The sequence below is a fragment of the Pelecanus crispus genome, chromosome 8, assembly GCF_030463565.1.
Source record: "Pelecanus crispus isolate bPelCri1 chromosome 8, bPelCri1.pri, whole genome shotgun sequence".
Classification (NCBI taxonomy): Eukaryota; Metazoa; Chordata; class Aves; order Pelecaniformes; family Pelecanidae; genus Pelecanus; species Pelecanus crispus.
In genome coordinates, this window is record NC_134650.1 from 22,008,535 (window position 1) to 22,032,733 (window position 24,199).

The window sequence follows — 24,199 nt, forward strand, 5'->3', positions numbered from 1 at the left end:
ATAGATCTGTCCCACCAGGCTAGGTGTTTGTCCCAGCCTGGATGCTGATGTGGACCCAGGGACCTTCCTTGTGCTTCCTGATACAAAGTGGCAGGGACAGCCTGAGCGCAGCATGTGGGCCCTAGAGGGGACACCCATTGGGGACAGAGGATGCGGGACCCACCCACACTGCCTTTGAGGAAGCGGTTGGTGATGTGCTGCTCCGTGCCAATGGTGTGGGCTACTTCCACCACATTGGCCCTGGTCACCTCACTGAGGACACTGATGGAGTTGGTGCTACTGATCTTCTGAGCCAGGAACATGATGGCAGTCTGGGCAAGGGCACTGTGTGGGACCCTCAACCGCATCTCCTCTGCCAGCTGGGGGGCAAGAGCACATACCAGCTTGGAGAGACCCAAGGACCATGCATTGGGTTTTGGGGACCCAGTGCACATAGACAATGCTGAGGGTTTCAGTGGGCTTTTGCCTCCTGGGTGTCTTATTGCCACCAAGGAGGACACAGTTGGGGTCTTCAGGTCAGAGGGGGCTATGCCTTTGGCCAGGACCTTGACAGGATGTGGGGGACATGAGATGGCATGGGAATGCTGCAGCCCTACATGCCCCTTTCTCCTGCTCTGTGCTGCCTGTCAGCTGCCAGTGAAATACAGGGGCCACCCCCTGCCACCCCCTAACACATGGTCTCCCAGGGTCCCTGCCTTGCACCAGGACAGGTTGGGCTTCGTGTTGGCATTGAAGAGCCACTGGATGCTCTCACTGCTCACACCAGCACTGTGCTCTTCTCCACATGGGTCAACCACCTGGCCCTTGCTGGGTCAAGGTCAATGACACCCAGGGCTGGGCTGTGAGGGAAGGGGAGAGAGGAGGGTCTAGCCCCTGGGCAGGAAAGCTAGGTGCTGGCAGTGACCCCCTTGCTGCACCCAGAGCCTCACTTACCTGGAGATGCCCAGCCACTGGGCAGATCTGGCTCCCCAGCCCAGGGCACTGCTCCAAGGTGGCATGTCATGGCCAAAGGGCTGTGGGGAAAGTGCTGCATCTGGCTAGGGCCACTCTGTGGGTGCAGATGTCACCCAGCCTGCAGGCTCCCCCGTGGTGGGGGAAGGTGGTGCCAGTCCCCTGCCCTGGTCCATGCTGCCTGCAGCCTCCCCAGGCCACTAGCCACGCTGCTCAGCAGGGACCAGCCAGTGCCTGCTGCTCTGCCCACAGCCAAGCTGGGCATCCCCGGCCACTCAGAGCAGTAGGGGAAAAAACCCTTGCTCCCTCCTAATGCCAGCTACAAGTTACAACACCCAGGAACAGGGTGCTCTCCCCACTGCCACCCCTGCCCTGACCCTGTCCCCAGCACCCTGCAGGCAGGTCCTGGATGCGCCCAAGGGTGCCAGGGAGGTTGGGGTGAGCCAAACCATTAGCACAAGGTGCTATGACCTGAAAGGCACTGGGTTTATTTGTAATAGAACTGATATGTAAATTAACAAAGGCTAACTGATACACCTGCTTAGACAGCAGTGCAGGCACAGTGGGGGCCAGGCAGGCCCTCAGAAAAGGGATAGACCCATTTGCCCAGGCCCCCCAGGGCCCCACAACACCCCCCCCCCACCACCACCTCCCAAGCAACTCCCTGTCTTATCCCCTGACATGCTCCCCACACCCATCCCAGGACCACCAAATACACCAACAAACCCCCGTCTTAGCCACACCCACACCACATCATCCCCCCCCCCCAGGGCTGCATCCCCACCAGGGACCCCCAGCCATGTCCCGCCCATATCTTAGAGCCTCCCTGCCCTGTCCATCAGGGATCCTCAGTCATGATCTTCCCCATCCCTGGACATTCCGCCCCCCCCAGTCCCTCTCACCAGGGACCCCCCGCCAAGTCCTCCCCACCAAGGACCCGCCACATACAGCCCCCACCCCCTTTAGGTCCCTCCTATGTCAGAGACACCGACACCACCACCACCACCCCTCCCCCCTCCCCGGGACCCTCAGCCACACCGTCCCCAGCCTCCCCCCCCCCTATCCCGGGGCCACCCTCGGGCTCCTCCCTCCCGGGCCTCCGACCCCCCATAAGCGCTGCCCACTCCGTACGAGGGACCCACCACGGGGCAACCCCCTCCCGGGCCACCCCCACCCCCCGACACCCTCTGTCTCTTTAAGAACTCGCCTGCAGCCCAGCCTCAGTGGCAGCCCTGGGAGCCAATCAGAACGCCGGCTCCCGACCTGCTGACGGTGACGGCAGCACCCGCCCGTGCGGGGGTAACCCCGCCCACGGGGTGCGGCTGCCCAGAGCGCCAACCCCGCGCGGCAGGGAGGCACCGCGGCCGGCGGCGCTCCCGGGCTTGGGCCCGGCCCGGCCCCGGCCTCTCAGTCACTGCCGTCGCTGTCGCTCCCCGCCGCCGTCTCCGGCTCGGCCTCGTCCCGCAGATCGGCGAAGAAGTCCTCCCCGCTGCCTGCCGCCTTGCTGCTGAGGGCCCGCAGCGGGCCCCCCTTCTTCTTCTTCTTTCGGTAGTCGTCCACCACCAGACCCCCCAGGGCGGAGATGTCCCAGAACTTCACCTTCTGGTCGTGGGCGCAGCTGGCCAGGAGTTGCCCACCCGGGGCCACTGCCAGCTGCTCAATGGGCTCCCCCAGGTGCTGCCCGACACAGCCCAGCACCCTGTTCGGTAGGATGTTCACTGCCCTGCAGATGGGGCAGGCCCCAGTGAGGGAGGTGGTGCCCTGGTCCACCACAAGCCCACCTGCCCACACCAGCACAGGCTTGGCATGCCCTCCCTTCCTTTGCTCCTAACCAAGGCTGATCTTGTCCCACACCCTCCCTCCCCACCCCACCCCATCCCCCTGACCTGATGACTCCATCCAGGGACCCCACACATACGATGCTGTCCGTGATGGGGACCATGCAGTCAATAGACTCAGCCCTCAGCGCGAAGCGGTCGCTGGCAGCCCCAAAGCCGTCCCAGTTAAAGAGGTAGACTGTGCCTTCGCTGGAGCCACACGCCACTTTCTTCCCCCTCTAGGCAAGACGGAGGACAGTAGCCAGAGGCAGAACAAGAAACCGGGAGTGTGGGGAGGGATCCGCAAGATCCTGCTCCGTGGCAGGGGCCCAGTGCCAACCTTCAGCAGCACAACAGATGTCAGGTCCCCATTCTGTGGCTCCGAGAGCAGCTCAAAGCGCCGCCTCTTCACATTGAAAACACCCAGGGTGCCATCACCGCTGTGGGAGATGGAAGGGGCATGTCATGAGCGTGGGACATGGCACAGGGTGCTTCTCCCAGCCCTAAGGGAAGGCCTTGTGTAGGCACAGGGGAGCTCAACCCCAGCACCACAGAGCCCCTAGTACCTGGCGGTCAGCAAGATCTTCCCATTACCATCCACGGCCATCGCGCTGATGTATTCCTCCTGCTGACGGGCCTCCAAGATGGCGTCCCCCTTGCGCAGGTCCCACACCTTCAGCGCCCCACCATCATCACCCGTGGCAAAGACATGGTTATCAATGGGCAGCACGCAGTTGAGGGCCGAGCTGCAGAGACCCCGGCCTCATGATGGCACAGTCACGGCTCCTGCTGCAGGCGAATGGCTCCCAGAGCATCGAGGATGATGCTCTGGCCTCTGCCTGCCCATCTTAGGGCTGCATGGCCCCAGCAGGGGAGAGAAGGGGACGCTGCCCCAGCAGTCACTGCCCGGGACAAGCTGCTTGTGCAGACCTACCCATGGGCCTTGGGGAAGCGCGTTTCCAGCCGTCCTTCCTCCACTGTCAGGACGTGGACGGACTTGTCCTTGGACACAGTGAAAAGCTCTGGAGAGCCGCGTCAGCGCCCCCAGCCCCGGTGTCCCCTGCCGTGCCCCGGTACCACCCCACGACCCCCGCACTCACTCTGCCCGTCCTGGGAGAAGGCCACGTCCCGGCACGACTTGAGGTGATGCCCCGAAGACCAGAGCTGCCGGTTCTCCCCCTCAGTGCAGGAGTACGAGTACCTGCCAGCATCGGGTCGGGCTTGCTGGGGCCCGCGGGAGGACGGGGACCTCCAACGGCCGGTGCCCAGCAGTCCCTATACCCGGGACCACCCGCCCCACGCCCGGGCGGAGCCCCCACTCACAGGTAGACATCGCCGTCCACATCCCCCGCCGCCAGCAGGGGCCTGGCCGGGTGCAGGGCGATGGCGTTGGCCGTCGCCTCGAAGCAGATGTCCTCGGGGGTGTCCCGCAGCCGTGGCTCCCTCCCCGCTGGCTCCGAACACCCCTGGGGGAGAGCGGGGCGGTGGGGCCGGGGCCGGGGCCGGCGGGGCCGGGGCCGCGCTGCCCCCACGCGTGCTCACCTCCCCCGGCGCCGCCATGCCGCGTCCCCGCTAGGCGCAGGCGCTGTGTGCGTTTGCATAGCACCGCCCCCTCATTTGCATGGGGCCTGCCCGCCGCAGGGCGCGCTCCTCTAGCGATGCGCGCCGACTGCCTCGCGTGGGCTGAAGGTAGCCCAGCGGTTACTTCGGTGTGCCACAAACCCCTTGTGCCGGGGATCGCCCCGGTCTTTTCTCGGCTGCCTCGTTTTTTTCCTGCTTTTTAGGTGTTCGGCAGTGGGAGCCCCCACGAGCTAATTTTCGTCACGGAGAACACTATGGCCTCCTTCCCTGCGTCGCAGGGGAGGGGGCATCACTTCGGCCCCTTTCAAGGGCTGGGGCTGGCAGGGCACCCCAAGGTCCAGCCCAGGGCCCCAGCCCAGCCAGGGGTCACCAGCAGCGCCCCCACCCTCGCCCAGAGGGGCTCTTCCAGCTCCCTGCTGACCCTGCACTGCAGTGACAAGCTTTGCCTGGTGCTGGCCCAATTGCATCCACCCCACCGCTGGTCGGGACGATCGCCACTCCCGTGCCACATGCAGCCCCGCCACAGCCTCACTGCTGCCAGCTGTCACAGCAGCTGCACAGGGGAACAAGTATGAGTCCCCTGCTTCAGGCCATTCCTCTTGCTGTACCCTACGCAAGGGTCCCATTTTTTCCCCTACACACTGAGGCAGAGGTTGCTCAGCTGGGATTATTTCCCCCAAATAGGCTTATTTGCTAATTTTATTCAGGACTTGTGAGGCACTGCCTGCCCCCCACCCTAAAAGGCTCCCTCAGTAAACATTCTTATCTAGGACCTGCCCCATGAGACCCTCCTGGGCCTGGTGGGTGGAAGAAGGAGCCCTGGCACCCCTGCTGATCTGAGGCCAGCCCAGGCACCTTCTCTCTGCCCAAGAAAATTTAATGCAGTTTTATTATGGCTACAACATTTACACATCACAGGCTGTACAGAAAACACTGGAGGGGAGAGCCTCAGCACAGACCCAGAACGCAAGGCTGGGGTGGGGCATGTGCTGCCCAGCCCAGAGCAGAAAGTAGACAGCATGGGGGGAAAGAAGAGCACACCAGCAAGCTCTGGGAAGGTGGCATCCAGCAGGCTGGGGTTCCAGGAGCTGAAGGAGAAGATAACGGAGGCGTCAGTACTTGGGACGTTTCACCTCAACCCTGGAAGAGACAGAAGGGCACGATGGTGGTGAGGATGCAGGGCAGACAGCTCTGTCCCCCTCCCATCCAGAGCTCAGCACTGAGGTCCACAGTTCCACCCCACAGAACAGTGGCGGGGTAACAGCTCCTCAGGGCACCCAGCGAGATAGGGCAGAACTGTCTGGTCAAGGAAGAGCCCAGCCCCAACATGGCCCTGGGGTCTGCTCAGCACCCGCCCATAGCCCAGGGGAGAGGTGCCCTGCAGGCTCTGCTGAGCTGAGCAGGGCAGAAGCACTGTGAAGGGACAAAATGTTTTCCACTCTCCTTCCAGACCCACTGCTGAGAGCCAGCAGGGAGGTCTCTGCCCCCTGCAGCCCCTGGGTGAGGTGGCAGGAGACAGCCAGGCCCCAGCACTGCCCTGCAGCCGAGCCCAGAGCAGAGACAACTTTACTAACCCATCAGCCTCCAACTTTTTCCTCTTCTCAATGATCTGCAGAGAAAGCAAAAAGTCCCGTTACCCTCAGGGTAGCTGGCTGCCCACAACCACAGCAGAGGGGTTGTAGGGTGCAAGATACACCCGGGGAGAGCTGTAGCCAGGCCAGAGCAAGCTGAGGTGAGCTAAAGTTGTCCACAAGCTGCCCAAAGTCCGGAGAAGCTTGGCCTGTTCCGCCTTTGCTCCATTTGGCCACCAAAGACCATTTGTTCTCACCTTCCCCATGCCCACCCCATACCGTTGGGGTGCTCATGGCCAGCTCACCCTGCCAGGAGAACCCCCAGCTCTGTGCCAGTTAGAAAACAGGAAACCGCTAAACATGCCTTGTCCCCTCCAAGTCCCTTTGGATGGCTCTGAGCTGCCAGTTTTGGACATGTTCATCTGCTGTAGAGGCTGGAGCAAAAAGCCCCCGATCAGGACTGCTTCCAGGGCAACGGCTCTAAATGAAGCTCCAAATGCAGGTCCAAATGCCTCTGCAGTCCTGAAGCCCCACATAGTTGGCTGATGCTCTTGCAAGGAGCAAATCCAGCTTTTAGAGTCAGCCCTGCCACACACGCACACCGGCAGTGTCTGGCTGCCAGGACATGGGCTGGACCAAAGAGCCATGACTCGGACAGCAAGGGCAGGACTAGGTGGGAGCTCTCCTGGGCTATGCTGGCAGCTCACAGCCTAAACAGATGATACCCCAGCACCGGGCACTCACCGCACTGATCTTCTTCCACTGCCGATCCAGCTCTGCCTTGTCATTTGTCTCCTTGAAGCGACGGGTTTTGCGTCCCTCAGACATCTTGATCCCATACTGGAAGGCTGCCCTGGGGAAGGAGCAAGACAGAGCTCAGGGCCTGCAGGGGATCCACAGCCTGCCAGGGGAACGGACACCAGGGAACCTCTTGCTTTAAAGCTCCCCCAGGACCCAGGTTTGGCCAGCATGGCCATCCCACCCAGAATCCTTGATCAGCCCCCTTCGCAAGGGCTGCACTCACTTGGGCAGAGCCTCTTTGTTGTTCATATATTCGCTGTACTCCTCCTGGGTGTCGAAATCCCAGCGGCCCAGAGGTCCTTTCTTGTTACCCTGCGGCAAAAGAACAGCTCAGAGCAGCTCCTTAGTTGATGCTGACCAGGGCTTCTCATGCAGCCCCACATGCCCAGGCAAGATCTCAATCTCCCACTGGCCCCTGTTCAATGGGTTTGTGCACATAGTCTGGCCTTGGCTCTGAGATCCCCTCCCCAGGAAGCCCCAGACAGGAGATTCTGTGGAAAAGGGAGTTGAGACGGACTAGCACACGTACCCAGCACCTCTTGGTCAAGTGCAGACAGTTGCATGTTTGCTCCCTGGGACAACAGATCCCACCCAGACACAGGCATACAGCAGATCAGTAAACCCCAAAACACATTCAACACCCAGCTCCAGGGCATTCAACCCCTCTGCACAACCCTGCTTCTCTCCAGTGGGATCCTCTCAGCCTGCAATGATGCCTAGTTCACTGGCTGGTCCTAAAAAGCTGGTGATGGCATACCTGATCCATTTTGCTGTAGTCCACCTCTTCATCACTGTCCACAGCCATATCATCCATTCTGTAAAGAAAAGAAAAGCAAGGAAAGGGTTCAGAGTGGGTCCATGGGGACATGGATTAGGACCTTGGAGCCAGGCTGGTGGGAGCTATCTCTTGTGGCCTCAGACAGGACACACTCAGTTCCTGGACCAGGGAGAAGTTCCTCCAATTGCAATCCCTGTGGGTGAGCTGTACCACAAGGGCATCCAAGATTGCAAATGCTCCTAAGATGACTCTGCAGGCTGAAAGCTGTTCCTCTTCTGCCGAGGGACTGCTTTGCAGCCAGAGGTCAATGAGCACATGAACTACCAGGGAACCTGTCAGACTCCCAGCCACCTCAGCCCCTCCCTGGCACTGAGGGGCAGCAGATTCCAGGTAGCCATTTATAGCAGAGACCAGCTAAGAAAAGGCCAGGTCTGCCAGAACCAAGGACTCGGGGAGCATTTTGACAGTAGGTTGCAACCCCAGACAAAGCCAGGCCCACTCTTCCCAACAAGCAGTGGGGCTGATACTCAAATTCTTGCTGCCAGACAACAGCAGCCCCTCGGCACACCCTGCTCCCAACCCGCACTTCTTGCTGCTTCCTTACGTAGCAGGGTAGCACTCGGCGTAGCTGTTTGACATGCCAAAGAAGTCCCCCAGCTGCTTCTTATCTTCTGGCTTCTTCAATGTGACAGCGGTCAAAGAAAGCACCACCACACAGCCTTACAGCTAAGGGCTGAGCACAGCCAGCCAAAGAGCCATCTCCTGCCCTAATGCAACCGAATCGGAGGCTGCAGAGCTTATATTTGGCATATGAGCAGCAAGGTTTGGATGGCATTTCTCTGCTACAGGAGGAAGAGCCCTCCCAAATGAGGAAGGACAGCCACACAGTCATGCTTGGGCAAGGCCTGCCTGCAAGGGAAGCTCAGCCCTGCAGTCGGCCAGGATGGCACAGACAGTAAAGGATATGACTCTGCTCCTTCCCAGCCAGCAGCTCCAGCAAACTTCTCATTGATGGACTTGATGAGCTCCTTGGCTGAGCCGGGTCCTGGGGTAGAGAGAGCAGCAGGCTGAGTTTTGGGGGAGGAACAGCTCACCACAATACACATGGGGTGGGCAGAGCCCCCTTCTGCCTAACTAAACAGGCAGAAGGACAGGCTGCATATCAAGACAAGAGGAGGAGCCAGGAGAACACCAAGGAGCAGCAAACCAGTTCAAGCACAGACAGGGGCAGGCTGATCCTAGGAGACTCCAAATCCTCCTCAGCTTACAACCAGCATAAGGTTGTTTGAGCTGCTCTGCAGCCAGGGAAGGATCTGCACACACACTCAACCCAGGCTGGCATGCAGCAGCCTGTAAACACAAGATTCTTCATCCCAAAACCCTCACAGTAGGCAATTCCCTCCTTCACAGCAGTCTCTGGGAGAATAGGGAGCTCACGCAGGCCAGCGAGCCAAGCAGTTCTGAAATCTGCAATCCCGTACAGCCTCGCTCAAACGTCCAGCCTCATTCAAATATCCACGCCACTGGACTCACCTTTCTCGATGTCTGTGGGCTGCAAAGAAGAGGAAGAGATACCATGTCACCCGGGGGGGCTGAAAGAAGGCAAGCGACAGTGCTGCATGACTTGCAGCTCCACTTTAAGACTCTCCATGGCAAACACACAGTGCTGAACCAGAAAAGCTACTGTGCTAATCATGCTTTACTTGCTGAACGAGAGGACAAGTACCCAACCACCCACCACTCCCTGGCTGGAGAGACAGAGCTCAGCAAGATTTAAACACTGTCACATGTGGGAGCACAACCAGAGACAACCACAGTCACCGGGTGACCCCATCAACCCCAAAGCTGCGCTCCCCAAAGGGCAGAGATCAGGTGGGACAGTCCAAGCTTCACAAGCAGAGGCTCACCTCATCATCAGCCTTGGGCTTCTCAAAGTAGCTGTGCCTCTTCTTTTCCTCCTCCCGCTCACGGTCACGCTCCCTGTCCCTCTCCCGCTCCCGGTCCCTGTCACGCTCCCGGTCCCTGTCACGCTCCCGGTCCCTGTCACGCTCTCTCTCACGGTACCTCTCCCGCTCCTTCTCCCGTGGCATCTTTGCAGTGGAGGGTACATAATCGCCAATGTCTTCAAAGATGCTAGAAGTGGAAAAGAGCCTGCAGTTATGGGTACTGCAAGAGAAGAGGCCACAACCACCTCCCTTTGAACTGGAACCTAATAAAGGAGCACACAGCACCAACACCAAGAGCTAAGGATGCCCACTAGAACTGGCTTCTACATCTGTCAGAAGTATTGCTGCATTTCTGCTCTCTGTTGCTGCCTGGACTTGCTTCGTGTGGTCCAGGACAACAGAGAGCCCTTGCCTGCCTCAAACCTGAAATAAAAACCAGAGCTTGCCTCCAGCCTTGTCCTACAAACCGCAGGTCCAAAGACGCAGCTTGCTCCAGAAGCATTAAACCCAAGCCCTCTCTGAATGTGATGGGCCAAAAAGACATTCCTTAAGGCAGAGAGCTGTGACCCCACAGCCTATGGGCAGGGAGGCACTTACTTCATATCAGCTTCAGGGGGCTTCTTCTCATCCAGCTTCCCTGCAAGGACACAACAGCAGTGAGAAGCACATCATCCACTCCGCCACCTGCACTGTTTCCCTGTCTGCAATTAGGTTTCCAAGCCCCAAGAGTGGCAGGCCTGGAAGATGTCCTGACTTCGTCTTTGGTTACCACATCACATTTAGCCCCCTCAGGAAGCCATTTTGTCCCTCCCCAACAGAGGACATTTCCCCAAGGAACTGGATCTTAACCAGGAAGAGTAGAGCAGCATGAGGCGCCCTTGCAGCTATAATTTCTCAGCAGCCAGTCCGCTGTGGTCCTGCCACAGAACAGCCTGCCTTCAGGATGCTGTGTTTGGGGAGCTATAGGAAATTGCTGTCCTCTAAGCCCACTGTCTCATGGCACAGGAGAATGCAGCAAACCAAAACAAACACATCTCAATGCTTGAAGCACATCCCAAGTCCTACTACTTGGTTCCCTTCAACTCCTACCTTTGTCTTTCTTCTTGAGTTTCTTGTTGCGGGTCCCTTGCCTGAGATAGGAGAGGATCTGCGTCAGTTTGCTGATGACAATGTCATTGGTGGTCAGTGTGGTCTGTGCCTGAAAGAGAAATTCCCGAGGAAGCGTCTGACTCCCTTGACAGGGAGCCCCTCCTGGCAAGACCTGTTTTGGCCAGTTCAGACCAATGTGGTCAAGCAACCTGGATGCTAGCTGGATACCTCCATGGTGGGGCAGTCAGCCTTGCTCCGGATCAGTGTGGTTGGGATATCGGTGTCGGCATATTCATCGTCCAGATCTACAACGTAGGCCATTCTCCCTGGTAGGAACAGCTCGTTCCGCTCGTAGGCCTTGTTCTTGAACAGAATGCGGTAGATATTACGACCTGGAGGGGAAGGAAACGTGGGAGAGCTGCTCTTCCGAGAGCAACAGACAAGCCCATAGCAAACATATTTAGTTTATCAGAAACATCAGTCACCTCCTAGGAGACATGCTTCCTCCAGCTCTCAATTTCAGGATGCCTACACCTCAGACTCTCCCCCTCCAATGACTAAACGTTTTCATTCCTCCATTCACCCTCCAGGATTTCCCCCACATTCACAGCACAACATAAGGTGGGGAACAGCCAACATCCACACAGTCTTACCCAGCCGGGTCTTAAATTCAATTTTGTTCTCAGGATCTTCATCTTTCCTGAACAGAAACAGAAAAGAAACAGAAGTATTATGCTATGCATATGCCTCCTCTGCATTCTCCTCTCTGGGAGGCAGCTGCACTCAGGAGTGCAAAATCCTCAACCACTCACTTAGTTTCTTTCTGTGGCTTCTCCATCATTTCCTCCTCTTCCTTCTCTTTGCTGGCAATCTCAGCCCGTACCTGGCCACAGAGTAAATCCATGCATTACAGAACAATCAATCCATGCTGCTGCTGCCCATCAGAACCAATGAGCCCACTTCCACCAGCTCCCCAACCCTTCGTAAATCTTTCCCAGAAAGAGAAGTCCACACCGACAAGACTGAAGCACCCAAAAGTGGCAATGACTACCCTCTGCCCACCCTCTCTGCCTGTGGGAGCAGACAGGGTAGCAGAAGAGCAGCATGGTGATATCTATGCTCACCTTCTGCAACAGTGCGAAGTCCAGACCTTTCACCAAGTGAGTGTGCTCCATGTCACCACCCAAGAACTTAGACTCCTGGATCAACTGTCTCCTCTTCTCCGCAGCTGATTTATCCCTGTGCAACAAAAATGGAGCCAGTTATGAGACAGCCCCTCTGGAGCAGGCTAGCAAGACAAGGCCATGCCGCAGGCTCACGCACGCCTCTGCTGTCGGCCCCACAGCCCTGTAGTTGGCAGTTGTGCTGATCAGCTCTGTTTCCTCGTAGTCCTTGTTCACGCCATCTCTCCTCTCCTTGGCTCGATCCCTGTACTTCTCGGCCAACTCCCTCTCGCGCTCTATCTCCTGCTGACGTAGCTTTGCGTAATAGCTGGGGTTGGAAAAACAGCTCAGTGTTAGAGTGACACATTCACGCTTTTGATGCACTGGTCAGGTAACCACCCCCAAGGCCCCACACATGCCTGTTCTGCTCCCAACCCCTTCCCCAAAAATGTACTAAAGCACCATGGGACACACATGCCTGGAGGACACTGGACAAGATGAAACTGCTATACTGAGGCTATATATATATATACATATATATATATATATATATAAAGAGGAGCTCAGTCTTCCCTTCCAAAGGGAAGAGCTCAAGTGCAGGGCTGCTGTGCAGATTGTGCCCCAAAAGACATAGTCACCAGTGCAGATGTCCCACCACTGCCCTGCTCTGCCAGACACCCACAGAGCCTCTTCCGCTTCTTCTGCAGGTGAAGCTTCACCCCCATCCTGCTGCTGTCCTTCCACATCTGTTCCCACAAGCAGTGACTGTCACTCAGTCTAAGCTCTTCTCGCTCTGCTTGGCTCCAAAGCCCCAAAATAGTCCAGGCCACTTAGGGTCCTTTTTGGTAACCCAAGAGCTCAGAAGCTGCTTCCATGGGAGTGACATGATGTACAAAGACAAGTCCCAATGCATCACTTTTCCATTTACCTTTTCTTCTTCCTCCTGCGAGCAGCTGGGTCTTCATCTTCATTGTACTCCCGGGGCATCCTAGAAAAGGGCGAGAAACCACATGTACAGTCTGCAGAGCCATACAAACACAGGAAGCTAGACAGAACAGTCCTTCAGACACAGCAGGGCACTGAGATGCTCAAAGATGGGAAGAGTACAGTCCCGTTTCTCCCTAATTCCACTCTGTCAGCAGGGAGAGGAGCGGAAAGCACTGATTTTCACAGAACAAAAACTGAATCTGCCTCCTGCACAAAGCATCTTAACAGCCATCCAAGACTCGCTCTGTTATTTACAGCAGTTATGACCCACCTGTTTCTCCACTTAACACACACATGTACAGCTTGCATGGACCCAAGCAGAAAGTAAGGCTGAGGTCGGCTCCTTGGGCCCTGTCTGCACACTCATTAGCAAAAGCCCCTTTAGGTACTTCACTGCAATGTGCAGAGGGAGAGAGTCAGGCAGGAATGGAGCTCCAGAGAGAAAGCGGACATGCTTTGTCCCACAGTCTTGTGAAATAGAGTCCTACTCACTCATGGTGGCGAGATTTGGATGGTGGTGCAGATGTTGGCGCAGCCCGTGGGGTCATGAGAAGCTTTCTGAAGTCTTCATTGGTCAGCTTGGACCTGCAAGAAAGAGAAGAAACAGAAATCATCATCCTTCAGCAAGCTTTGCAGCCTGACAGCTTCCGAGGAGGCAGAAGGTTTGCCAGCACGTCCTGTGCAACAGTCAGACGTGGGACCCCATGGAGGCAGCCCAAAGGCTGCATTGCACCAGTCACTCCCAGCCTCTAGATGAAGGAATCGGCCTTGGGCCCCATAGTCCTGGTCCAGTCACACTCTGGTGCTCCACTGTTGTACTCACTGGTGGAAGGAGTGCGAGTCATCCACATCGTGGCCATCAGGGGCCAGGGGGTTGGAGAATGGTTCATCTGGGGGACAGGAGGAAAGAGAGTGCTCAGAGCCTGCCTGCATGGCTTCAACCCCCCTCTAATCCCCACAACCCTTGCAGCCCGATTCCTGCTCAGGACCACAGAAGGGAACAGCATTCGCCCACCACCCCGCTCCTCTGCCAAGCCCAGGTCACTGACACCCTGGGGTGGTCTCAGCAGGGTGCATGGGACTAAGGGGTCCAGGAATCACTGTCCACCATGAGACCTTGCCACCCCCCCAACCCAAATGACTCTGCACCCTCCCAGCGGGTGTTCTAGTGCCTCCCCCAGGACGGGGCCTCTGTGCCTCCCCGGGGGTATCATGTCCCATCCCCCGCACTTCCCGGGACTGTCCTTCCATCCCCTCCACCCCCAGAAATGCCCTATTGCCCCATCCCCTGAACGTACCCCAGTGTAAATCCCCCGCACAGAGGCTTACCTCCTATCACCCCCCCGGTTTGTCCCTACATTCTCCCCGAGCATCTCCTCACTCCCTGGGCTGCTCCGGAGCCCCATCCCGGGAGGTCCCCTCCCTCCGACTCCTAAGGCTGTCACCGTACCCCTTCCCCCAGCAGGGCTGTTCCTCTCACCAGGCTGGGGGTGGAGCTGTGCCTGTGCTCCCCCCCGGGCGGGTCCCCCCGTTCCACCACCGCAGCCTGGTGACCCAAGCCGAGGGTGGGCCCTACACCGCTCCCCCCACCGGGCTGCTCCCCCACTCTCCTGAGTGCCACAGCACCCCCCCCCCCCCCCCCCCCCCCCACCCCGCCCAAGGGTCAGATAGCCCGGCCCCCGGGGTGCCCCCCCACCCCACTCACTGTCGCGTTCCGGCATCGCGCCCCCGTCAGCAACCCCACACCACGGCCCCCCGGCACTGCCGCTCTCCTTCCCAGCACCCCCCGCGGCCGGCCGGCCCGCCCCTCGTCCGCATTGGCAGGCCGCTGGCCGGCGGGCGCTGCGATTGGCGAGCGCTGCGATTAGCAGGGGCTGAAGCCACGCCCCCATGTTGTTGTCAGGAGCAGAGAGAAGATGGCGGCGGTGACTGTGAGGGGCATCGGGGGTGGGCTGGGCCGCAGCCTGCGGGAGCTCCGCATTCACCTGTGCCAGCGCTCTGCGGGCAGCCGCGGCGTCAGGTGAGCCGACGGGGGACGGGGAGCTGCTCCGCGGGCGGACTCGAAGGGGGCTGGGAGTGAGGCACTGGCTTGCCCACAGAGTGCCCGGCCCCCATGTGCCCGGGCCCAGTGGACTCAGCCACGGGGATACGCCATTCCTCCTTCCCTCCCCAGAGACTTCATCGAGCAGCACTATGTGACCCTGAAGAAGGCAAATCCCGACTTCCCCATCTTGATCCGTGAGTGCTCCGGTGTCCAGCCCAAGCTCTGGGCTCGGTACGGTAAGTGGGGGGTGTCCGCCGGGAAGTACCGCCAGAGGACAGCTAAAAGCGAGCGCCAGCGCCCGCACTCTGCAGTAAATACGGTGTTCAGGGATTACAGTAAAGGACGGATGGAGAGGGAGCAGCTGTCCATGAGGCAAGGTGGAGATTGACTTCAGAGAAATGCGATACTGCTGTGTGATCTGGTGGGAGGCAAAAAAAGGGACCTGCAGCTCAGAAGGTGGTTGCTAGCTTGTGGCTGTGAACTCCCATCCCTGTAGGATTCCTATACAGAAAAATGTTTCAGTTTTTTCTTTTTTTTCACTGCATTCTTGGTGAAACACCAAGGAGGGAGCAGAAAAGCCCCACTATAAAGGCTTTGTTTTCTTCCTAAAGTTATCTGGGCTGGACAAAAGTAATTTAGAAACTTTCTTTCAAAGAGATGCAATGACTCTTTAAGCATGAGTTTCCCAGTGTGAGCATATGGGCCAGTAGAGCCTGCTGGTATAGTGCCTGTCTCTTGTCTGTATTTGACTTGCAGGGAAATATACCCCTGGGTAGAGGCTGCTGTAGGAACAACAAGTTTTTCAGCACTATTTTACTTAAGTGTTGGTGAGCGTCTTGATATGAGCAGGCCGAAGGCCACCAGGTTCCTTTAGGATGTGGTGGTGGCCTCTGCCCAGCTGCTGTGCAGGAAAAGCTAACAAAAAGAGGCAAAGAAACGTGTTAGGCCACATTGGCTTTTCTCCAAGGGAAAGGCTGAGAGTAAAGAGAAGGTGGAAACGATAACTTGGGCACAGGGAGGCACACTGGGGAGTGGTGGATGCAAAAGGGTGGTGATGGGAGCCTGGGCTGTGATGCCAGTGACAGTTGGGAAGCCTAAAGCAGGGCTTTGGGTTGCCCCTGCACCAGAAAAGGACCAAGGCACCTGCCCCCTCTCTCACTCTGTCTTTCCCGCAGAGTTTGGCAAGGAGAAAAGCGTGCCACTGAACAACCTTACCGTGGATGAAGTGGCCAAGGCCTTGGAGAACATTGTGAAAAGTAAGGTGTGAAGACAGACAGTAAATATGCGTGTGCTGAAGACTTGACTGATTATCTTTAATGTAAAACATGTATCTTTAACTTACCAATCACATAAATGCAACGTGCTTACCCTGAGCTTCACATGTTGGGTTTAAAGCCAAAAGGAGATGCTGGAGGGAACAGCTGATCCAGCAGGGTTTATACACCACCTCCCCATCTGCCTGGATTGTAGCTCTGCTCTGCCCCTGCACCAAGCGCTGGGGAGTCATGTGGCAGCCTGCTGATAGCTATGAGGTGGTGACAAAGATGGAAACGGCCATATCTTGCTAAGGACCGGCATCCCTGTGCAGCCAGCACTGGTGCTTACAGCTAGCAGTTAGACCCCTAACCAGCCCTTGAGAAAGCAGGGCACAGGGTGAACAAATGGTTTGCTCCTTGGAGAGCAGGGGGAGGGAAGGGAGGTGGTGTGGCGTGGCCTAGGAGAAGGCAGACAATATGGTGTGGCAGGGACTGAAGACAGAGGTTCCCAGGAGCTGCCCAACCATGTCCAGCAGTGCTCGTGCTCGCTCCTGGAGTTCTGGGGTGCTCTGGTGCTGCTCAAGGGCCCGGTGCCCACCTTGCCTGACAAAGTCAGTAGCAGCCTGTATGAGGGGAGAGGAGTGAGAGCTGGCTGGCTGCTGCAGCTGATCCTGTCTGCCCGGAGCCACCACTGTACAATCCAGGGAGTGGGGTTGAAGGAATGCCCCAGAGCCCTACCTGACACTGAAGTCCCAAGCCAGGTAAATCCAGCCATGCTGATTGCTGGCCGGGATTGCACAGATCTTGAAGTAAGCACAACTGAATCAAAAGAATCCCCCCATAATAACCTCAAATAGTACAACCAACCTGCCCCAAACCAGTCATTGTCAATGAAAAAGGAACTCCCCAGCGACACAAGAAGGGCTTTCACCCTCTGCATCACACAAGTGCCCCCCTTCAGGCACGTGTCTGAGTGCTGAGGAGTGGGGGGCTAGCGTGGCAATGACTGAAGGCAGTACTATTTAAATAATAATAATCCCCATCCCTGGCTTTATGATCTTGTGCTTGATTCTGGGGCAGGCACCCCTGGCTCTTACCTCTGGCCAGTGCAGGAAGAGGAGGTGCAGCAGCTCGAGGCACTGTCCCACCACTTCAGGGTCGGGCAGAGTGAGGGTGGGTAGCAGCAGGGGCAGGGCAGGCTGTTGGTACAGCTGCTGGCAGTAGGCTGGCCCCTTCTCCGCTATATTGCACAGAACTGTCAGGACCTGGATGGAGACGCCATGAGAGAGAGTGAGCAATGAATGCTTTGTTAGTGGGCAGATTATTGACAGGCTTAGGAGGGCTCCAAAGAACTCCCTGTGTCCTCCCTGGAGGTCCTGCCAGGTGCTTCCCCAAAGCTGTGTATCCACCAACTGGCTGGATTTTCAATGCTTTTTAAAAGCTGCCTCCATCCCCACCCCAAGGTACTGTTCATCCCTGTGGCAAGCAGATGCAGCTGTACTGCCCACCCCTTGGCAGAGCATCTCCCCAGGACCCCCTAAAGCTTTAGGGTCTTCCAAAAGAATGTGGCAGCAGCCTCCCTGGGCCCACTCCAGGTGCTGGCATGCCTGGCCCCAAGTTCTGCCTTGGGACCCCTGTTCTGCCAGGACAAGACTGTCAAAGGTGGTGACTTCTGGGGAGGCGGATGGTGACGCCACCACAACATGAGACCTTCCGCCAAGCTGTTGCTACCGCCCCAAGCCAACCTCCAACTTGAGCACTGTGTGTGGGATTCACGTTCCTGAAAGTCCAGTGCTTCCCCCCCAGACCTGGGGCAAAAGACAAGGTCTTACCAACACACTGGCCATCTGAGAACATGGCAGGAGCTGCAGCAGGGCTGGGAGCAAGTCCAGGGAGAACAGAGCGGAGCAGAAGAAGGGCTTGTCTGCTAGGGTGGGCAGAGAAAGAACGTGTCAATAAAATCGAGGTTTCTGAGGGAGGTCTCTGTAGGCAAGATGCCAGCAATCAAGGCAGGTCCTGGCAGCAGCTCTGGCTCTGCTGACAGCCCTGCAGGACACTCACCCGTGAGGTTGTTCAGCAGCCAGAGACACTCCTGTGCTATGAATGGGTGCTGCTGGAGGAAGCACTGCAGGATGAGGAAGAGGGCGATGAGCAGGCGCTCGTCCTGGATCTGGACTTCACAGCCTGTCTCCTCTGCGAGGAGGTTGCTGAGACACCGCAGCACTGGGCAGATGAGCTGTGACAGTGGGAAACTGCCCTTTAGCCAGGCCCTGCAGCAATGCCAAGAACAGCCAGCACCCTGCCCGCATCTTACCAGCTCCAGGCCCTCAGGAGCATCTTGAGGGATTTCAGAAGCCAGGTCGAGCAAGAGCGAGGTGAGGGCAGGCAAGGCCCCCAGTGACAGCAATGCTGTGTTGGCTGTATGGCTGCAAAGGGAAGGGACAGCATGGTTGCTCTTGGCGCTCAGAGAGGGAAAACAGCTGCAGCCCTCGCCAAACGACAGGACCTGGAAATTTGGAGCGCCCTGCTGAACCACCATAGGGCTTGTTTCTGAGCTTAAGAGAAAGTTTAAAAGCCCATGGAAAACGGATCCACTGGAATTATCTGTGTGAGTCTGGAAACAACAGCCCCAATCCTTCTTTGAGTACCCGCACATTCCTTTCTGCTGGGGTTGCTGAAAGAGATGGCACTGGAGCAGCCATCTACCACCAGGGCAGGTAGAGAATGTTGGCAGCAACCAGCCCAGCCAGGTGACGCTGGGCCAACCCCAGAAGCGCGAAGATTCAGGGAGCTTGCCTTGGGAGCGTGGGGGACAACTCCAGACATGGGGAGGCGATTGGGGGGGTTCAGAGGACTAGAAACAGCCTCCTCAGGTTTATCACCTGTTACCATGCTGTAAAGGAGCTCAGTGATCCTGCAAACAGCATGTGTGTGCTCAGATATGTGAGCAGGAATGCCCAGGATGGCAGGGAAATTGCTTTCCTGAGGGAAAGGGGAGGCAATTCAGGTCCCCTCACAGGAGCCTGAGCCTTTGTGCCTCTCTGTTTGGCTGCCCCCAGGGAACTCAAAATGAGGAGAAAAGCATGTTTACCTACAAATGATGTAGTGGAGACACCATGCAAACTCCAAGGCTGCTCCCGTCCCAGCCTTGAGGCCAGAGCAAACCAGTCGAAGCATGTGCTGGGGCAGAACGGAGTCCAGAACCAAGCTGGGGCCAGAACAGCAGAGTTAATGGAGGCACAGGCCAGAGCACAAGCAGGACAGACAACTGACAGGGAGACGCTAGCCCTGGCCACTGAGCAGGGAGCTGCTCTCCCCCATACTGGGGGCCACATGCTCCAAAAACACACCTGGAAGAGACTCTTACCTAAGGGCTGCAGCCTCAGGCACCACTAAGACCCAGCACAAGTTATCCCTGTCTGTGGCAGGGTCTGGGGACATTCAGGACACCTTCGTTTGGGTGATATTTTTGTCACTGGGGGCTGTCAAGCTGATCTTTTCCTTCACAGGAATACAACCAGAATTTCCCTGCAAGCCTACCCTGCTCAACACTGTCCTTTACCGAAATACCAGAGCTGTCTGCTCAGATGAGGCTGAGGGAAAAGAGTCAAGCCCCATGCCCTGATCTGCACAAAACCTCCATAGTTCTGGTAGGATTCTGCTCTGAACTATTAATATCACTGGGATGGGAAAGGCATCATTGTCCCTGGCACATGGATACCACACCAGGCCCCAGGGCCCATCCCGATGCAGGGTTAAGAGGTGCAGACTTACGGTATGATCTCTGTGGGGGCTTCCTTGGCTTGGAGGAACTGCGAGAGGACGTAGCCCAGACCTTCCAGCACAGCCTCGTGCGGGGACTGCAATCAAACAGAACAAAGCTAATCCCGCATGACAGAGATGGGGGATCCCAGGGTGCCAGCTGCTGTGCTGGTGAGAGGGCGACACCTCTTTGTGACACCAAACCAAGCAGCTCAGCAGCACAGTCTCTCCATGCCTGGAGAAGAGGGGGCACAGCAGGGAATTCGGAGTGATAGAGCAACCTGTGGCCACACCAAAGCTGAGCTGTACCCCTTCCCTGCACTCACATGGGCTGCAGCTGTAGGGATGCAGGAGCCCAAACACAGCAGCAGTGCTGCTTTGGGCACTTGGATCTGCCAACAGCAGCCCCATTCACGCTGTTGGCCTTGTATGCCTGCTAGACCTAAGCTATGCAGAGGGGAGAAGTCTGCAGCTCCCCGTTACAGACTGTTTATTGGCAAGCCACAGTTACAGATATGAGAGATTCAACTGGAGAAGAGCACAAGGTGGTGACTTGAGCCCTGAAAATGGAGTGCAGGAGAGCCCATGAGAGACCCTCACCTACAAGGGAACAGCCCTCTGCAGAGGGGTCTCTGCCTGTGGCCACAGCTGCAAGGAGGGCTGGTAACTCAGTACTGTCAGCCAGCATCTAAAGGGCATAAGAAAAGGTGTCTTATGGGGCAGGGGAAGAGTGTGGCTGAGCTATTTCACCCACCTGGATACAGGATGCCAGCACTGGAATGATGCCCTGAGGCAGAAGCTGCTTCCTCACAGCTTTGCTTTCTACTACCAGGTTCCCCAGCGTGTACAAACACAGCTCCTGAAACATGCCCGAGACAGCAGGTCACCTCCTCTGCACTCCCCAGCGGGACCCTGGCCAGCCTGGGCAGCCAGCAAGGCCTCTAGGTCCCTGCACCCTGAGACTAGGGCACACACTTCCCCTGAGTGGGGCAGAAGCTGTATTCAGAGGGGTAAACATAGATCAATACTGATGGTCTCTCCAGCTACCCCCCTTCCCAGGTGTATCAGCTTCAATTTATCATTTTTCTCTCTGTCTCAGGGTGGGATCTGATCACTTCTACTTTGGAGGTTTTTCAGGCTTTTAATTATTGCTATGACATTTCCCTGAGACCCCTCTAATTCCACAGTATTCTCCTGGAGACTGACTGTGTGCTGCATTAAAATGTGATCATCACCTTGGAATCGCTCCCCACCTTGTTCCTTAGCTCTGATCCTGTCTGCTTCTCAAAGGAGCACAGCGTGCTGTACAAGGCGCACTGCTCATCAGCTGGCAAACCACGCGGGCATCCCAGAGCTACTCCAACTGTTCGCTGCTTTGCCCTTCTTGGGCAACTCCTCTTGGTGTTGGGATGGGGCACAGTGAAGGGGGTCTCCATATTTCCAAGACTTGGCCAGACAAAGCCTTGCTGCCCTGGGCTAGCACCAGGGACAGTCCTGCTCCAGAGGGCCCCTTCCCCACCAGCACTCCTACGTGAGCCATGTTTGGCTAAGGCTGGCCAAAAGAGGTCAACACCCAACCACTACCAAAGGATTATCAGGTGCCAGAGCCCTGGCAAACACAAGCACTGATCTTACCGTGAACTCAACACTGTGTCCTGAGAGGTAGGTGAGGAGATAGGAGGTCACTGGCAGACATGCCTCGGCCACAGCAGGGTCATTGGAGTGGGAAAGCTCATGGAGACAGCGGGCTGCCTCCATCTGCATGTCAGCCAGGCTGCTGGTGAAGAGCCCGATGAGTGTCTGGATACTGCCATGCAGCCTGGTGGAACCCAAAGGGTGCTGTCACCTCCTGCCTTCCCACCCGTGGCCATACACCAGCTCACCCACACAACGACTGGAACAAAGGGCCACTCTGGACCTGCCCTTGATAACAGCCATGCAGTGGCAGACCTGGGCTGACCTGACAAACTTCTGCTGAGTGTCCTTGTTCTGCAGAGCCCAGCGGAGGCGGCTGAGTGATCTTCTCCTGTCCTCTGAACCCCTCTGCACACCTCTGAGCAGCTCAAGAACCTATCCAAAAATTAAAAGATGGGTGAATTTCAAGCAGGGCCAGGGTTAAGATTTCATCCCGTTAATCCTGGAGAGAGAGAAACCCAGGGCACCAAGGTGGTCATAAAGAACCTTACTGTTTCTCACTGTGTCTGGCAGTCACTGGGAAAACAATCTCAAACCCACCCCTACCTAGAGGCTGGGGAAGACCCCAGGGATCCTCATCACCATGGAGAACATCATGCTCTTCACCTCATCCTCTGAGAGAGGGTCCGGCACAATCTCTGCTCCATCCTGTCCACGCTCCTCTGCTGTGGTGTCCTCCCGCAGAAGCCGCTTGCTGACTAGCTGCTCCTGCCGCCGGGCTTTTCTGAGAGCTGTGATTGAATTGGTCACCATCACCACCTGCCTACGTCAAGACACTTCTCCATCCCACCAAGAAGCCTCATTCCTTTTATCAGGGATTAACTGCCAGTTCCTCCTCACATGAGTCAGGAGGGATGCATGAGGCAGTGACTGCATTTAGACTTTGCACACTGCAGGGCTGTGGGGACAGGCATGCATCAAAGCATGAAGCCATGGCTGGGCAAACTGGTATGAAGGCAGGACAGAGGCATGAAAACCAGAGCAGCCGCACTAGGAGGGACCCAAAGATGGTTTTAGGTAGGCAAGACCTTGGAAAACCCAAACCACAGGGAGGTGGCTAAGGAAACGGGGCATCCAGGGCAGAAAAGCCACGTGGATTAAAAAAAAAATAAGGCTGTAAAATGCTTCCCCGAGTGGGCAGGGAGCCCACGGATGCCAACCATCCCATCCATCCCCAGGATGCGTGGCCAGACGGGACAGGGGCCAGGGCTCTGTTTGGGTCCCGCTGTGGGACAGAGCTGGCGGCCGCGGGGGCTCCCACCAGTGGCCCCGCCACCCACGCGGGGGCCACAAGCCCGCCCAGCCCCCCGAACCCCGAGAGCTCTCTCCAGGGCCCGGGCCCCGTCCTGCCGCGCTGCCCCCTCCCCGCCCGGGCAGGCCCCGGCCCCGGCCCCGGCCCCGGCCCCGGCGCGGACCTGCCTCTCGCTCCCGCCGCCGGGCCCGCAGCTCCTCCGCGCCGCCGCCGCTGGGCCCGGCCCCGCGCCGCCGCCGACCCCACATGGCGGCGGGGAGGAGGAGGAGGCCGGGCCGGGGCGGGCAGAGACGGGCCGCGGGGACAACGGGTGGGCAGGGCCCGGAGCGGGCAGGGCTGTGGGAGGAGACCGAGCAGGGCCGGGCCCGGGGCGGGGCGGCGGGCAGGGCCGGATCGCGGAGGCGTCGGCGGGGCCGTCGCTGCCGTTTCCGCTGCCTGATGCCTGGGCAGCTCCCGGAAGGGTAGCCGGGACGGCCCCCGGCGGCCGGGGCCCTGCTGCCGCCCCCGAGGACTCATGAAGCACAGCAGTAACGTCACCAGGCTCTTCGTGATCTCCTGCTCTATCCTGGTAAACGCCCTCCTGTCCGTCACCCTGTTCAACCTGCAGCTCACCCTCCTGTTCTTCGTTGCCATCTCATGCATCGGCCTTGCTGTTCACTTGTACTATGGGGTCACATAGCTGCTGACTTCCTGCCCTGCGTGCTCCAGGGCAGTCTTCAGTCCTTCCTCAGGGGTGTTCAGTGCTTGTGCTGGGGCTGGCATTGGAAGCACAGCGGTGCTCTGGCCGTTGGCCTCCCTGCCCCAGTGTTTGCAGGGAGTCATTACTGGTGGGAGGGTGCAAGACTAGCAGGGGGCCCCCGGAGGAGGGGCGCTGAGGAGGGGAGTGCCCTGTCCCTGTTTCCAGGGGGGAAGCTGGGCCCTGCTCCAACCTGGCCAGGCTCGGTGCCACGGGGTTCCTGCGTGATCGGGTGCGTCCTGAGCACCTTGTTCATGAGGCATATCACGTTCTCAAGCTGCTTACCCCATCTTCCCTGCACCAAAGAGCGCACCTGTTTCTTGTGCCTGTTAATGCTCCTGCAGCAGTTAGCTCTGCTGTGCTGCACACTCTGCACGCAGGCAGCCCCCCTGCTGCATGACCGCTGCCTGGCCAGCATTGGTCTGATGCTGTTTTGACTCTTGTGGGTGGTGCTTCCCTGTGGCAGGGGGGCCACGTCCATCTGACCGTGCCCAGCTGATCCCTAGCCCTTGGCTTCAGGGGAGCCTTGGGGCTGTGTGACCCCTCCCTGGCCTGTGCCCTCTCTGAGCGCCGAGTGAGGTGGGGAAGAGGGTTTCTCCCTCCAGGTCTGTAGAGGTACCAGCCATCTGCATGGGGCTGGGCACTGCTGCCTGGAGAGCCTCATGCCACAGCCAGAGATACTTCTCCCCACCTCTCAGTGTGGTTTTTCAGCCCGCCCCTTGCCCCACCCCGTGGCTGAAAGGCGGCTGTCCTTAGGCCCCACGGAGCAG

At 57.9% G+C, this 24,199-nt stretch overlaps 4 protein-coding genes across 4 annotated transcripts; 1 reads left to right on the forward strand and 3 right to left on the reverse strand.

Moving 5' to 3' along the window:
- Positions 1 to 2,358: 2,358 nt before the first annotated feature.
- Positions 2,359 to 4,328, reverse strand: WDR55 (WD repeat domain 55). Its single transcript, XM_075715529.1, has 8 exons — positions 4,311 to 4,328; positions 4,092 to 4,234; positions 3,869 to 3,969; positions 3,703 to 3,790; positions 3,335 to 3,514; positions 3,109 to 3,208; positions 2,838 to 3,007; positions 2,359 to 2,674 (listed from the first exon to the last, which is right to left on the reverse strand). Exons 1-8 carry the CDS (start codon positions 4,326 to 4,328, stop codon positions 2,359 to 2,361), a joined length of 1,116 nt encoding a protein of 371 aa, XP_075571644.1.
- An 892-nt stretch (positions 4,329 to 5,220) lies between these two features.
- Positions 5,221 to 14,436, reverse strand: IK (IK cytokine). Its single transcript, XM_075714866.1, has 20 exons — positions 14,390 to 14,436; positions 13,508 to 13,574; positions 13,177 to 13,269; positions 12,626 to 12,685; positions 11,858 to 12,025; positions 11,659 to 11,773; positions 11,347 to 11,417; positions 11,188 to 11,234; positions 10,763 to 10,926; positions 10,535 to 10,643; positions 10,043 to 10,082; positions 9,407 to 9,632; positions 9,033 to 9,051; positions 8,466 to 8,544; positions 8,104 to 8,184; positions 7,479 to 7,536; positions 6,945 to 7,033; positions 6,665 to 6,773; positions 5,924 to 5,958; positions 5,221 to 5,489 (listed from the first exon to the last, which is right to left on the reverse strand). The coding sequence occupies exons 1-20, from the start codon at positions 14,403 to 14,405 to the stop codon at positions 5,462 to 5,464; spliced, it is 1,674 nt and encodes a 557-aa protein (XP_075570981.1). The 5' UTR covers positions 14,406 to 14,436; the 3' UTR covers positions 5,221 to 5,461.
- Positions 14,437 to 14,600: 164 nt separating this feature from the next.
- On the forward strand, positions 14,601 to 16,096 carry NDUFA2 (NADH:ubiquinone oxidoreductase subunit A2). Its single transcript, XM_075715368.1, has 3 exons — positions 14,601 to 14,704; positions 14,858 to 14,964; positions 15,904 to 16,096. Exons 1-3 carry the CDS (start codon positions 14,601 to 14,603, stop codon positions 15,993 to 15,995), a joined length of 303 nt encoding a protein of 100 aa, XP_075571483.1. The 3' UTR covers positions 15,996 to 16,096.
- Positions 16,097 to 16,140: 44 nt separating this feature from the next.
- Positions 16,141 to 22,941, reverse strand: TMCO6 (transmembrane and coiled-coil domains 6). Its single transcript, XM_075715367.1, has 12 exons — positions 22,857 to 22,941; positions 22,048 to 22,172; positions 21,707 to 21,816; positions 21,382 to 21,565; positions 20,501 to 20,605; positions 19,759 to 19,844; positions 19,076 to 19,192; positions 18,299 to 18,410; positions 18,046 to 18,220; positions 17,817 to 17,911; positions 17,082 to 17,249; positions 16,141 to 16,607 (listed from the first exon to the last, which is right to left on the reverse strand). The coding sequence occupies exons 1-12, from the start codon at positions 22,939 to 22,941 to the stop codon at positions 16,443 to 16,445; spliced, it is 1,527 nt and encodes a 508-aa protein (XP_075571482.1). The 3' UTR covers positions 16,141 to 16,442.
- Between the last annotated feature and the right edge of the window lie 1,258 nt (positions 22,942 to 24,199).